The sequence below is a fragment of the Nannobrachium achirus genome (genome assembly GCF_963921795.1).
Source record: "Nannobrachium achirus genome assembly, chromosome: 21".
Taxonomy (NCBI): Eukaryota; Metazoa; Chordata; class Actinopteri; order Myctophiformes; family Myctophidae; genus Nannobrachium; species Nannobrachium achirus.
In genome coordinates this window covers 56,509,322-56,525,443 of record NC_137828.1, presented here as the reverse complement: position 1 = coordinate 56,525,443, position 16,122 = coordinate 56,509,322, and the positions used below count along the sequence as shown (strand labels likewise).

The 16,122-nt window shown below is 44.6% G+C and overlaps 1 protein-coding gene across 1 annotated transcript; it reads left to right on the top strand.

Annotated features, from left to right (window-relative positions):
• Positions 1 to 12,812: 12,812 nt before the first annotated feature.
• LOC308306929 (uncharacterized protein) lies at positions 12,813 to 14,837 on the top strand. The gene is made up of 5 exons (XM_080751986.1): positions 12,813 to 13,107; positions 13,301 to 13,372; positions 13,704 to 13,790; positions 13,897 to 13,975; positions 14,204 to 14,837. The coding sequence occupies exons 1-4, from the start codon at positions 12,999 to 13,001 to the stop codon at positions 13,929 to 13,931; spliced, it is 303 nt and encodes a 100-aa protein (XP_080608112.1). The 5' UTR covers positions 12,813 to 12,998; the 3' UTR covers positions 13,932 to 13,975; positions 14,204 to 14,837.
• Positions 14,838 to 16,122: the final 1,285 nt, after the last annotated feature.

Genomic DNA, 16,122 nt, shown 5'->3' with positions numbered 1-16,122 from the left:
AACCAGGCAACATGAGCCCTGCTCAGGGTCCGCTGCTTAGGACTCACAACAAAGCCTTTTATGCATGCGCACGCACACACACACACACGCGCGCGCGCGCTCACATGCACGCACGCACACACACAGAAACACAGACAGCTCACGTGTTCTCTACTAAATCCCTTCTTTCTGTCTCCGAATTGGCTCTAATCCTTTTGGGTCTGACCAAAGTCCTCCAAACACATCTAATGGACAATAATCTGCTCCGGGGCAGTTTGTCTGTTGCCTTTGTTTCGCTATACGCTCGGAACGTCCAAACACAATTAACTCTGTTTGCTTAATAAAAGACAAGATTATTAATCACATGATCTCCCTCTCTCGTTCCCTATTATACGTGCCTTGCAAATCTCTCCCTCTCCGTCTCTCTCTCTCTCTCTCTCTCTCTCTCTCTCTGTGTGTGTGTGCATGTTGGGTGGTGGAATGATGAGTGTAATCAGGGAGAGTGATGGAGGGTGATTAATCACGCTGCCACTAGAAATGCATGGACGACTTAAGGGCCGTCCCTGTGTCTTTGATTGGGATAAGCACATCACTTACACAACCACACGCTTCATCCACAATCACTGTGCTGTACTAAACCCGCGCTCGTTTGGTAATGGGCACGTTCTACATGGAATCATTGGTTCTCAACGTGGGGTCTGGGGACCCCCAGGGGTCCTTGAGGGAGTTCCAGGGGGGGCCCCAGCTATATGATAGTTAGGAACCAAATGGACCCTATGGGTATGTAACTGTGTACAAATGAGAGTGTACAAATGGAACCAAATGGACCCGTTCCATTTGTACACTCTGAGTTAAATTAACATTGCTTTTACAATAACATTTTTAAATGGGGGTCCATAGCCATTAATGCATGTCAAACTGGGGGTCATGGAAATTAAATGGTTAACAATCATTGCTATAGAGCCGTAAAAATCTTTTATGGGGGTCTCTGGCACATCTTTTCAAATGGGGGTCTGCGGGCTAACTATTTTCAATTTGGGGGTCCTTGACACGAAAACGTTTGAGAACCACTGGGCTATTCTGTTGTCTATTACCACCCACCGCCTTACAATTTTTATTCTCTTACACCACTGGTTCTCAAAGTGGATTCCGGGGACTCTGTGGTTTAATTTAAGGGGGTTAAATTGACCCATACAAGTCTGTAACTCTGACAGTGTACAAATGGAACCAAATGAACCCGTTAGGGTTCATTTGGTTCCATTTGTACACGTGTCATGAGTTAAGGGGAGACCTTGAAATTTGAACGTTTGGGAAGCACCGCCTTACAAGCCCCTCCGCAGGTCTAGTTCTGTCCTCAGGGTCTTCTCCCACCAGGAGGGCCCCCCCTTCCCACGGCACCCACCCCGTCCGGGCGGCGCGTGAGGAGGAGAAAGGTTCATCCAATTCCGTTTGGCATGTGGTCCATGGCTTTCCGTGAGCGCGGAGGCGAGCGAGCACCTGGTATCTCCCCGTGCCTCCATTACCCGCTGCCAAGATTGGAGAAGATTGTGCTGCCCGGGACAATAATGTGGACATCCACCATGATGCTCCATCACGCCACCCCATCTTCCCTTTCCCTGTCCCTCCTCCTCCTCCTCCTCCTCTCCCCAGGTATCTCTCTCTCACCCTGTCTGGCCCACTATCCCCAATCAATCTCTGTGTGTGTGTGTGTGCGTGCGCGTTCGTGTGTGTGTGAGAGAGAGAGAGAGAGAGCCCATGAAAGAGAGAGACAGAGGGTTTGTGTGAGCCCTCCATTCTGCTCTTATAGATCCTTCCGTCTTCGTCTTCCAGTCCGTCCTCTTTCTTTTTTTGGATTAAGTAATCACAAGTCTCTCTCTCTCTCTCTCTCTCTCTCTCTCTCTCTCTCTCTCTCTCTCATCTCTCTCTCTCTCTCTCTCTCTCTCTCTCTCTCATCTCTCTCTCTCTCTCTCTCTCTCTCTCCTCTCTCTCTCTCTCTCTCTCTCTCTCTCTCTCTCGGCTTTCCTTATCGTAGCTGAACCAACTGCTGCTCGCCGGGCTACCCCAACCCAACCCACCCTCACCCCCCACTGCATACATACATACACACACACACACACACACACACGGGGCAAGGTTATGAAAGTCTTGCCCCCTAAACATAAAACCCCCCACTCCCCAAGCCGCCACTCACCCATCACTCGTCCCCCAACCCCCCCCCCCCCCCCCCCCCCCCCCCCACCCCTGCATTGCTCTTTCCCCCGCCCGAGGACCACCCAGCGCATCCCCCTTGCTTATCGCTCTGCCACGCTCTGGATAAGATGTTGCCAGGCAGATTGTGTTGGTCGGTCGGTTGGTTGATTGTTGGTTTCGGGGCCACGGGGCATGAAGCCGCCGAGGTGTAATGCAAGCTGACATCCGCACGCACAGATATAGTTCGCTGTCTGCACCGTTTTGTCACACCGTTTCCATGAGGGAATTAACTCTTCGCCGAGAGCTACATAGCGCTATCCGCTAATTCTTAGATTTTTACTGCACTCCATCAATCAAGACCCTTCATATTTTTATGAATGCTGCCTTCAGGTATGGCATGGAAAGAGGGGCATTTGCATTTCTTTCACCATAGTAAAAACTGCATTCATGGTCTTGAGAGGGCACTTTTTACAGATGGATAAAAGGGCAGGGGCTCAAGCCCCCTTTGATGTCTATGTGTGCACGTGCCTGAGTTTTAGTCAACTAAATATCATACGATTTCAGTCGACTAAATATACAGTTGATTTTGTCGACTAAAATGTATGTTGGCGGGCTTTGATGGCATCTTAATGCCTGATTTTACGCTTGGTTGCATGCTGAAAATAGCCGATTCTACAAGCTCACAACAAGTCGCAGTGTGAGATGCAGATATGCCATTTTCAATGCAACTACGCATAACTCAGGCTTGAGTCGTCCACCATGTTGAGGTCATCATTTCAACAGTAAAAATACTGTACAACGGGGTGATTAATGTGGTGCAAATTACTACACACTTGGTTTCCTGCGCTGGCACTAATGGCCATGAGTGCAGTCTTTTCACTGCACAATAAAGTTTAATAGCGTTATTAAATGGGGTGAGATACATCACGGATGTTAACAGTCTATCTATTTGCATTGGGCAGAGTAAACATAGTGTTTTAATGGATGACTATGGTGGTTCCATGGGGGATCATCATCGACGTGTCTGTCAATTAAACCAGAGGGCTTTGGCATTGGAAACAAACACACAAAACGCTATTGGGATTTAGCGGCAGTTCACCTCTTCACGGCAGTCCATTATTGACAACATTCCGTCGACACATCTCCGCCATGAAGGACATAGGTAAAACAAGAAAAAGGAATCGCCGAGCGATACGAATAAGAGATTTAGCGTAAAATCTCACTGCACGCAGTCAGAGCTGCGGAGGATAATAATCATTTAAAGAAATGTACTTATTGTTCTGGGACAGTGGTTCTCAACCTTTTCAGGGCTGCAACCCACCAAATAATCATATTTTAACTGGGGACCCCCCCCACCCTACGAGTGCTAAGAGTTGAGGGCATTACATTTTGGCATAGCACGGTTCTATTGTGAAAATAGACGTTGCGAGGCGTTGTGAAGCATGTAGATCTGCTATTTGCACAATTTCTGAGTTTAATATTTGACAATTTAGCCAATGTTTAATGTGTCATTTTAGAGGTATTAAAAAGTGCCTTCAATTGTCACTTTAGAAATGTGCAGATACCCTCTATACACTTAAACTTTATGTTGGTTTGTTTACTGTTGAGTGAGAAAACAACGTTGCACATTAAGTTTAATCATCTGGGGGGTCCCCGACCCACACGTTGAGAACCACTGTATGGGATATCTTCACATCAGATTAACGTGGTAAAATGACTAGTCCGGAATTCTCTCATTGCATGCCAGGCCCGATAGTCCCGAGATTATTTTAATGTCTTTCCCTGCCAGGCCCGATAGTCCCGAGAATTTCCGCCATTTTGAAAAAAAAAAAAAAAAAAATTCAAAAAGTTTTTTTTTCAAAAAAGATTTTGGACCCAAAAAAATGTAGTAGGCATGATAGAAATCGCGAAATTGCATGTTTAACCCCCATAGCAACCCCATCTATCAAACATGGCAGCCATCTTTGTTTACATTTTAGGAAAACATAATGGCTTGTATCTCATGAATGCCTGAACGGATTTCCATTCGGATTTTTTTTTGTTTGAAAGCTGTGAGCAATGTGGACACACGTGGTGCATTATCTAGGCATGGGTGTGCATGATCCGTGCACTATGAATTACATGGAAGTCTATGGAGACCAGAGGCACCATAGAGTACGAAGGTATTGTTAAATGGCGGGGAATGTGTTAAGGACTATGACATATAGAAGGAAGAAAGAAGTCTTCACTAATCATACAGTATATGCCACCCTCGTAGTATGGAACGCTTTATGGCGTTTAGCAGGCATTAAATTGACACCTCGGACCATACGCTGTCCTGTCTGGACATGATATTGAATCGAATCCCCTGAGAAGAGATTGAGAGATGTAATCTGCTACACCAAAAATGGCAGGGGGGGAAGGCAGGGGGGAAAAATGAATTGTGAATAGTGTGAGTTCCTCTCAGGAGCCAGAAACAGTGGGATGACTGGAAGTGCAGCTCAGTGCCACAAGATATGACACACAAAGGGTTCAGAGACAGTTCACTAACAGATACCCAGAATTCAATGTGTTTTAGCATGATAGCAGGCAGATGAATTCCCAGGGTGGCGGCACACATAAGACTTATTCAGTCAAGGAATAAACTGCACTTTGTGCACGGAAATTTGATTCACTGGAGAACGTTTCAGTAAAATGGTTTCACTCTTGACTCCTGATAATCATGTGAGAGCACATCTTCGTTATATGAAAAGAAAAACTCTTTTGTCATAACCGTGCGACAGCCGGTTTGTTATATAGACGTGTCGCCTTTTATTTGAAACGGGCCATTCATAACAAAGAAATGCTCATGTAATGCACTTGTGAGGCAATACTCTATTATGTATAGAGTATAGTATAAACCCCATTTGGATGTGTGGGGGGTGGCTGTGGAGAACAAACTGCAGTTCAACACAGCACAATGAGCAGATATAGCTGCACAGTACCAATAACCGACCGCTCCATTAAATAGACGGAACGTATGCTTTCGTGTGGAAGGAACTCTCCACACAATAGTCGCAGTGCTGACATCTTCACAGTGGAACTGACATTTTCCCCCCCGGGCTCTTTGGCTGCTTCAAGGCCACTCCATTATATAGTACTAGCCCTTACCCGTTCAAAGATATGAGCTCCGAAATGATGTGCAGTGTGTGGGTTATGGGATGTGCACTGTGCACACAGTATATGAGGGATGGAAAGTAACTTTAACTGGTGCTTGCATGATAATATGTAGGAGCATCAATGTAAGAAATACCCGTTTGGTTTAATGGCTACAGAGATACTGTGTACCGATCTGCATGATTTTGTGGACAAAATCTGTAACAGGGCCAGACAACCGACCCCCCCCCCCCCCCCCCCCCCCCCCCCCCCCCCCCCCCCCCCCACACACACACACACACACACACACACACACACACACACACACACACACACACACAGCTGGTGAAACATGTTGCCTCATGCTAGATGCAGAATAGATATGCCTCAAGCTAGATGCAGAATAGATATAGATACACCATAAAAATGCTAATATACAGCATATGATTTGTGAAAGTGACAAACGGGCTTCACAGTTATGTCAGGTGTGTTCATATGCTAATGGTGATGCGATTTCAGATCAATTGCTCCAGCCACTGAGGAGAAACGCTGTGACAGACAGACAGACCAGACAGACAGACACTCACTCACTCAGACAGACATTCGCAAAATTATAGTATAGATGTATCGCTCACGCACGCTATTTACAGAATAACAAATGAATGCATTCTCTCTGCACTCTCCCACACGCACGAGCACACACACACACACACACACACACACACACCACACACACACACACACACACACACACACCACACACACACACACACACACACACACACACACACACACACACACACACACACACACACACAGGTGCAATGTTGTGTTATAGTTGACCTTGACTAAACACCCATCTTATATGTGTGTGTGTGTGTGTGTGTGTGTGTGTGTGTGTGTGTGTGTGTGTGTGTGTGTGTGTGCGCGTGCGTGCGTGCGTGCGTGCGTGCGTGAGTGCGTGCTGACAGTGCTGGCGCCGGTCAGTGAATGACTGTTGAGCTGGGCGGGTTACTGGCTTCACGCAAGCAGATGCACCTGCTCAGCAGCCAGGAGACTTAAAGACAAGAGCGTTTCGACAACAGACTTATTGGAGGAGCGAGTTAACCATCGCTGGACTCTTGCATAATCCCACGTCCCTCAAATGGAGGGAAAGTGCTGATGAGGCCACGGAGCCGCCGAACAATTGAGAAAGGGGGTGGAGGGCAGATAGCATAGAGAGAGAGAGAGGGAGAGAGAAAGAGAGGTACTGCCCTTTTCTTCGCGATATCAATGTAAATTCCTGAGTAGGCAAGCCTCCCTCCTCGGTGAGTTTGTTTTCCAGACTCCCATTTGGTCTGGATCAGCATTCTAATGAAAGATTCCGTTAGCCCCCCCCCCCCCACCCACCCACAAAAGCACTGCTGGATTCTTTCCTCCCCAAAAATAGCCGGCCTTTGTCTCCTCCATTAATATGCAACTTCTGCCGCGTGCACCTGTCACGAAACTGACGGCTAAGCTGTCTTGACCCCCAGAACCAAGAAAATAATGTAGGAATGTCCACTTTTCACCTCAGACATTTCTTTGCAAGCTCGGAGGCCGGGGGCTGAAGGTCATTTTTCTTCTTTCCTTTTCTTCTTAATAAATTACAATGAGAATTTGGCACATGATTAGAGATCGCACTGCACGTCTCTGTGCTCTGACCAAACCCATTCATCTCTTTCCGTCATTTTTTATTTTTTTGGTTTATTTTTCTGTTTCCCTTCATCCAGAACCCTGGCTGACCACCACAATCCCCTGGATTAGACACAGAACCAGACAGAACATAGTCCCGTTAACCCCGCCGAACCCTGCGTTGAAACACCAAGCGAAACCTGGAAAACATTAACATCTGAAAACACCCCTGCGCCCACTTCAAAAGCACCTCAGACAGAAAACGGCTTTCAACTGCATACGTGCCCCGCGCGCATTAAAAGAACGGCCCGCAGGTCTTTTTTTATGTCGGCGAGCACGAGCGCGAGCGCGAACCGTGAAAGCATTTCCCCATTTGCAAATGACTTGTGTGTGGGAATGATTTGAGAGCAGCTGTTACCTTATGTTTGTCAGGGGCTTGGCTCGTTACGCGACAAACGGCAGGAGGCTCTGGCAAGTACTAGCTGTTTTACATTACCACACAACAAAACAATGGCCAGGCAAAACATTTGTGTCTGTTATTTCCACTTGGAAGGAGGTGTGAAGGCGAATACCGGTATATCAGTACATTTTTACCCAGGGGGGGTCCCTAAATTATTTTGGGGCGTCCCCAGATGATTAATTAATGTGCAACATTGTTTTCTCACTCAACAGTAAACAAACCAACATAAAGTTTAAGTGTATAGAGGGTATAATATTTCTAAAGTGAAAATTTAAGGACTTTTGACAACTCTAAAATGACAAATTAAACATTGGCCAAATTGTCAAATATTAAAGGCAGAAATTGTGAAAATAGCTGATCTGCATGCTCACAGCGCCTCGTGTTATATGAGCTATTTTCACAAAAGAATCGTATTATACAAAATGTAATGCCTCGACTCAGGGTGGGGGGGTGGGGGGGTCTCCAGTTAAGAAATTATTATTTTGGTGGTCGCGGCCTGAAAAGGTTGAGAACCACAGCTCTAATACACGGGCGCGGCAAACACATTTCCCTCTTGGATATTGTTCAACAGAAAAGAAGCAATCGTCTCGCCAGCTCCTCATGTTGCCGACCAGTTGAGGGCGGCTATATTTGGCTATACGGACAGCAGGTTATTCGACCTTGTCCTTGGAGAGAGTGGACGGTGAGCTGTTGCATGCTAACCTGTGGTCACCGTCGCTATGAGAGTGCTCACTCCCGCTGCTTTCATCTTGTGCAACTATTTCTGACCTTCACTGTAAATATTCTCCTGTACCGAGTCATCCTTCAGTGGACTCACGTTTCACTTTACCGCTAGCTTGCTGTCCACGTGGTCCAGGGACGTGCTGGGCCCCTGATTCAGCCCGGGAAAAAGAGTTGGAGAGGCCCTCATTTATTTTATTTTTTAAATATTTCGTCGTTATCGGGTGGAAACCTTATATGTCCAAAACCGCTTGTTTTGTATTTATCATTTAAAAATCAAACCTCGGTTCGAAGTGAAGCGGTGAATCTGAGTATAAAATTGTCTAGAGCTACAGAATTCTGAATTCTGAATGCATGAATGATTTTATCTGGAGGGCCGGATTGTCATGTGAAGCTTGACCAATCCTCAAACTATGGTCTCATTGGACATTTTTAATCACCGGGACGGACACTACACACATATTCTGGACGTACGGGACAGATAAAACCTGTTCATTCTGGACTGAAATGACCATATATGGACATGGGGGACACACATGGGACACACATTTACAGACAGATAAATCCTGTTCATTATGGACTGAAATGACCATATATGGAAATGGGGGACACACATTTACGGACAGATAAAAGCTGTTCATTCTGGACTGAAATGACCATATATGGACATGGGGACACACAAAGCCACTCCTTGGAAGCGGCTTTCACAGCTTCAAAAATGATTTAAACTAGTGAAAACAGCAGATCTAGGCGTTGTGTGCTTGTAGATCTGCTGTTTTCACTACTTTTGTGCAACAGCCTTGTATGATGAAGCAGGGCTTTGCGAAAAAAATTATAAATTTGAAACTTGGAGATACGAGGTTTCTGCCCGACAGTGACGATTTACTTTGTTGGCTGCACAGCCCCCAAAATGGAACGAAGGCCGACATTTTATTTATTTTATTTTGAATTGTTTCCTAATGGCCGGCCTGGACCGGCCGGGAATGAACCGGCCGTTCGGGAGTTGTCCCGCTTTTCCCAATGGCCAGCACGTCCCTGACGTGGTCGTATTGTATGCACTACCAGTGTGTACTAATAGCGGCATTGGAATTTCTTAATGGATCTATTTTGACCCTGAATGCATTTCCCCTGCATGTCGGTTTCAGGGACTTGGGTACACAACATGTGGCATTGAAACAACTCAGCAACAACCCCCACACACACACCCCCCTCCACCCGTTTAAGCTGAATCTGCAAATATGACTGTGTACAGCGCTGCATTAAATATGCATCAACAGCCACCCACCGGGACCCGTACTAGTATCTACCATATGATGGGATTAAACAAACCAGAGTGTTTGCCGCCTGTCCATTTATGAGTTAGGCTCACTGCCCACGACATCAAACTTGTGCGTATTCCCCAGCAGCACATGTGAGCAACTTGGCAAGGAAGGGGGGGGCCGACATATCTAAAGGATGAGACCGTATCCTGAATGATTTGGCATCCGCTGGAGTGTTTCAAAGATTGCCTCCCCGATAACTGAATTAAACAGTAACTGGCAAATGCAGAAGCGAGACGAGTCTTCCGTAACACCCGCTCCCCAAACACGCACGTACGCACACCCACACCCGCACACACGTACGTTCCCTCCGATTTGCACGTTAAAAAAATAACGCAAACTAGCGTGACCGACCGTGGAGCAACTGTTTCGCAACCAAGATGATGCTATGTCATAAGGACTGGTGACTGCTCTGCTGCATTTGGATGTGAACGGGCAAATACATGTCTCTCTTTGCTTCTGAGCGTGTGAGAAAAGAGACTCTTTTCATTTTCAGGGGGAAGAGCAGTGTGTGTGATTGTGTTGAAAGATCAACCGTTTCGCCACATGTTTTCTGCCTCAGATGAAAGACTTGTGCATGCCTTATCACAAACACACACATTTAGCTCAGCAATCTGCCTTCACAGTGCTGGTGAACCAAACATGTCTCATACATTCATTCCGCTGCAGTGCCGCAAGTCTTTCACACTCCTTCCTCTCTCTCTCTCTCTCTCTCTCTCTCTCTCTCTCTCTCTCTCTCGCTATTTCTATCTCTCTCTCTCTCTCTCTCTCGCTATTTCTATCTCTCTCTCTCTCGGCTTCTTTCTTTCATTTCCTCTCCCTTCCTTCCATTCTTTACCGTGGCTCCTCCTGTGTGCCGGGCCGGGGCGTCGGAAAAGAGGTGAATTCTATGGGGTTATTTTTAGGACAAAACAAATTCGTATTCGTACTTTGCCTTTTTTTTACTCGTAAACATTTTTACCAAAAAAACTATACGTAAACAAATTAATTGGAAAAAAATATCCGTAAAAAAAAAAAAAGTATGAATGTTTTTGGGGAAGCTGCAGTGATTATAATGCCAAAACAAAAAAACAAGACAAAATACGAATATTTTCTTACTGATTTACGAGTTGTTTTGTTGGTTACTTCATCACGAATGCTTTCATCATCTCACGCACACGAATCTGTATCACGCGCACACGAATGCGAAACGGCCAATAATCACGTGATCGGCAGAGAGCCAATGGGGGTGCGGCCTTTCCACTAGCCAATCATAATTCTCCATTGTTGGCAGCGGTTGCCATGTCTGGTAAAAGTGAGTAATCTGTTGTTTATGTTCCTAACATAATATGCCCTATATAAAACCTATATCCACACGATATTTGTTTTTAAACTATTGACTAAATTGACTAATCAATCATTTTTATACATTAAATAAAATAGAAATGCATATATTATTAATACACACGATAAAAGCACTGATAAAGGTCACTTACAGATGCTGCAAATCAAAACTAGACAATTAACCTTACCTCCGGCCCTGACCTTTTTACTGTAAATACAATATTTATTGTTTCTTATTTTTTTCTTATGATTGATGATACAATGTGCACAATAGCCTAATGTTTTTTATTATTCTGTCATTTAATGTTGTAGGAATTGATAGATAGGCTACCCCAGTGTAAAAAAACACCCCAAAATCTTTTTTATTTCTCTTTTTAGTTGACCTTGTATCACTGAACTGTAGCTGTCTTGTACTTTTCTTTTTAATACTTTTAGTATAGATCTTGATTGCCCAATAGTTAGAGGGGGGAGGGGCGGGCGCGGATGTGCGGTCTCGGTACTTCCGGTTCATCCACAGACTGCGTCGTGCTGTTAATTTTCTCCGTTAGATAAAAATGCTTTCTTTTCACCTTTTTCTACTTTTATCACTTCTCAAAATACGTTTTATTTGGATGCTTCATCTTTTTACCGTTCATTTTTTTTGTTAGTGTTGTCATCGGTTTTTATTTATAAAGGGAAACAAGATATGTATGCTACAGTCTTCACACAGCAGAGCAGACAGAGAGAGGTAAGATAAACGCTATTATTATCATAAAATACAGCAATCTATCTAATAAAACGTTTGTTAATTGTGCTTAGCAGTAGTGTCTTTTAGTGTTTGGGCCGGGGTCTTTATTTGATGTAAAGAAGAAAGTTTAATATTAACGCTAGCCTCATTAGCATCTTAGCTCCGTCTATAATAGGCTACGGTTCTCTAAGTGGGGTCCGGGGACCCCCAGGGAGTTCCAGGGGGTCCCCAGCTAAATTATAGTTAGGAACCAAATGGACCCTTAGGGGTATGTAACTGTACAAATCATTTGGTTCCATGTGTACACTCTGAGTTATGCTAACGTATGATTTTACAATATAAGTTGGGGTCTCAGAGATACAAATGGTATTAAATGGGGGTCAGTAGCCTAATGGATGTCAAACTGGGGGTCCTTGAAATTAAAATGGTTGGGAATCACTGCTAGAGCCGTAAAAATGTTCTCTTATGGGGTCACTGGCCTAAATGGGGGTCAGTGGGAATGTGGGATAATACAAGTCAATTCTTATGTTCACGATTGTGCTTGGCGTCGTGTGAATTGTTATTATTCAAGGAAAGTATTGTTCTCTGATGTTTGTGTTGTCTGTTTGTTCTCTGAACAAGCAGCGTCGTACACTGATTTTGCTTCAAACATGGTTCGCCTCCGTCAACCCACCGCAACTGGCGTTATCGATCAAATAATTTGCCATGTGGTTTTCCATTTACCTTTACCTTATACCTTACATTAAGCTGCCAGCACAACAACTTCTATGGAGTGTCCATGGAACCAAATCTGGACCCTTTACGGTCCATTTGGTTCCATCTGGACACAAACGTACCATTACATTAAGCTGCCAGCACAACAATTTCTATGGAGTGTCCATGGAACCAAATGGACCCTTAACGGGTCCATAAAGGGTCCATTTGGTTCCATCTGGACAAAAACGTACCGTTACGTGTGGTAAAAGTACTCAAATGTTTTTACTTTAAGTACAAATATCAATAATGTAATGTAGAAATACTCTGTTACAAGTAAAAGTCTGGAATTCAAAATGTACTTGATAAAATGGCTAAAGTGTTGGCATCAAAATGTACTTAAAGTGCCAAAAGTAAAAGTACTCTATGCAGAATGTCCCATTTCAAATATTTTGAAAATGGCAGATCTACATGCTCACAATGTGTCGCACTGTGAGCTTGCATTGGAGTAAAAGTACTCCAAAGGCACTCAGCTTGTTGTGTATTAAAGTACAATCATTTTGATCTGTGATATAGAGGAGTACAAGTATTGGAAATTGGAAATAATTCAGCTTGTAGTGGAGTAAAAGTAAAATATTTGGATCTGAGATATAGTGGATTAAAAGTATTGGAAATTGATAATACTCTAGTCAAGTACAAATACCTCAATATTGTACTCAAGTACAGTACTTAAGAAAATGTACTTAATTACTTTACACCATTGTGTTACCCTTGATTTTAACCCTGTATTCTCCTTTTATTTCCAGTATAACATTTCAGGATGATGTATTCTATGGAGGAGCTGTGTGCTTTGGTTAGCGTCAAGTATGTCAGGGGCAGACATGACGAGGCAGAGACTGTACTAGAGAGCAGTGAAAGCAGCGAAGAAGGTTTGTGGGATAAAAAAAAAATAGAAAGAAAAATAGGAATAAGTCAGCTCAGTTTAATGATGTGTGTAGTGATTCTGGCTGTGGTGCAACTTGTGTGTTTAATTTGGAAATCAAAGTGTTTTAATCATGAATTACAATAATTAGCTGCTGTATTCAGTGTTCTAATGATAATCTGTATCTTTGACTTTCCAAGATGCACATGATTGTGACCAAGTTGATGCTGCCAGTGCTGGGTCAGCTGTTTTGATTCAATCTGGGAGTGAAGGTATGTGGTGTGGTGTGTTATGAATTACTAGCCCTTACCCGTTCAAAGATATGAGCTCCGAAATGATGTGCAGTGTGTGGGTTATGGGATGTGCATATGTGTATATGAGGGATGGAAAGTAACTTTAACTGGTGCTTGCATGCTAATATGTAGGAGCATCAATGTAAGAAATACCCGTTCCATTTAACGGCTACAGAGATACTGTGTACCGATCTGCATGATTTTTGGACAACATCTGTAACAGTGCCAGAATCAGAATCATACTGTACATGACCAGAAAGCGCCTCACACTTAATGTGAGAACATCTCATATTTATTTTCTGTTCTTTAGGTGCAGACAGAGTTGAGCCGGACTCAAATGTGGAGGATGAAGATTCTGAAGGAGTTGAGGATGACGACACAAGTGGGGACGAAGAAGGTTTGTGTACAACCAGGCTTAAGTCAGCCAGAGCAAAGAATGCAAAGTCCTAGCAACACTGAATTATGTCAACGTGTGCATTCTGTTTGTTCCTCTTCTTTCCCAGATCCGCTTGATCGAAACTGGACACCTGACACGTGACCAACATGGTGATTCTCCTGGTGAATCGGAATCTGGAAATGAAGGTGTTGTCATTATTAATATGGACACATTGATGCACATGTGTGTAATGTAGTATCTTGCATGGTGCATGTTTGCTATTTAACTCTTTTCTTTCAACTACACATCCATACAGTACACATGTACATACCCACACAGATGTGCACGCAAGGGGCTGCACAGATACACACAGAGAGACTCGCACACTAATGGTCTGAATGACAAATTTTCTCTCTTTTTGTGACACAATATAGGACTTGAGGTGGAAGAAGACTCCTCAGGTGTTGATGCTGGTCTCTGTAGGAAGAGGAAAAATCCAGAGGGCTGGAAGAACAACATCCAGAAGAGGCGTAGAATGATAGGCCAGTCATATCTCGGGAGGAAGAATCGAGAGTCAGTGTTAAAGGAGGGAAGAAAAATGGGTGTGTCATGTCAGTCTGCAGCCTGCCACAGGTCCAGTAAACTGCACTGCAGAGAAGTGGAAGAGTCGAAGCGAGAAGAGATCTTCAAGTACTTCTGGGAGAAATTAGACTGGCGTGAGAGGAAGATTTATGTTGCATCATTGGTAGAGGTGAGCAGTGTAAAGCGACGGAGGACAGGAGCAGAGAAATCCAGGAGGTCGGCATCCATTTTCTGTCACCTTGTCGTAGATGGCAGGAGACTCAGAGTGTGCCAACGCATGTTCCTGTCAACCCTAGGCTTGAAGCAGTGGTCTTTTTTGAAGTGGGTAGGAAGAAGAGGGAAAAGCCCTACTGAGGAAGATAAGCACTACTGCCGGTCCTCGTCCTCTAAGATGTTAGCCTGCTTCCAGACCAGAGACCCCGCCCACTCTCAGATTGGACTCTTTCTCTGGTCTGGAGCTGAGTACAGGAATCACTTTTTATTTTCGGCTGCTCCAATGAGCGCGGGGGGTGGGGGGTGGGTCTAACGAATATCCAATGCGCGCAGCAGTTGAAACGATTCAAACGAAGTTCACACACAGGCAGGCTGAGGAAGGCACACACACACACACACACACGCTGAGTTCACCAAGCTGTTTATGTTGATTACATGTTTCTGGTTGCAGTTCTGTCACTGGCACAGACAGAGACACACACACACAATCACACACACACAGTCCGCGACCGTGCGTCGCGTCCACCGTGCGTCTCGATCACCGTGCATCGCGATCACTCGCGCGCGCACGCTCGCAAAAAAGTCCCTCCCTGTAAATTGCTTAGAATAGAGCACAGTTTCAGACTAAAGCGTGAGCTGAGTCTGAGATCAGGCTACTAAGATCACTGGGTGAAAAGAGAGATTATCTGACATATACTGGTAGATTATATGACCAATTTTGTACCAGTATACTGGGCATATACCCACATTATTGGACGTTTTCAGTTCAAGAGATTTTCAGGCATATTCCCCTGTAAACTGCAAATAATAGACAAAGGCACACCAGGGTGTGCCTTTGTGTGCCTTTGTCTAGCTGGGCGCAGAATATCACCTATTATTTGCAGTTTACAGGGGAATATGCCTGAAAATCTCTTGAACTGAAAACTTCCAATAATGTGGGTATATGCCCAGTATACTGGTACAAAATTGGTCATATAATCTACCAGTATATGTCAGATAATCTCTCTTTTCACCCAGTGGATGTACCTGGAGCCTGTGTTCAAGTCCATCAATCACCTCCATGCAGAGTATATCCGTTCCAGTGCAGACCATGGCATCCAGGCGCTGTCAAGGCAAGTGTTCACCAGAATGTTTAAGGACTTGAATTACTCTCTTTTTCACCCGAAGAAAGACCAGTGCGATACCTGCTGTGCGTTCAAGGCTGGGAACATTGAGGCTGCCACATGGAAGGAGCACTGCAACAAAAAGGACACTGCACGAGCCATGAAGCAGAAGGACAAAGACGAGGCAGGTGAGAAGACCTTGGTGACATACATGGATCTTCAGGGGCTCCTGCTCTGCCCCAAGCTACAGGCCTCATCCCTCTATTTCAAGACCAAGCTCTGTGTCCATAACTTTACCATGTATGACATGACTTCACATGATGCATCAAATTACTTATGGCACGAGGGTGAAGCTGGTCTCTCTGCCAACGAGTTTGCTTCGTGCATCGTGCACTTCCTCGAAGAACATCCCTCTTATGATGAGTACATCCTGTGCACAGTGTGATTGAGAGAAG

What these genes read in the sequence shown, in the direction of transcription:
- LOC308306929 (XM_080751986.1), top strand. Translation starts at nt 12,999, where the DNA reads ATGATGTATTCTATGGAGGAGCTGTGTGCTTTGGTTAGCGTCAAGTAT. An exon ending in CAGTGAAAGCAGCGAAGAAG is followed by an intron (nt 13,108 to 13,300) that starts GTTTGTGGGATA and finishes TGACTTTCCAAG; the next exon opens with ATGCACATGATTGTGACCAA. An exon ending in CACAAGTGGGGACGAAGAAG is followed by an intron (nt 13,791 to 13,896) that starts GTTTGTGTACAA and finishes CTTCTTTCCCAG; the next exon opens with ATCCGCTTGATCGAAACTGG.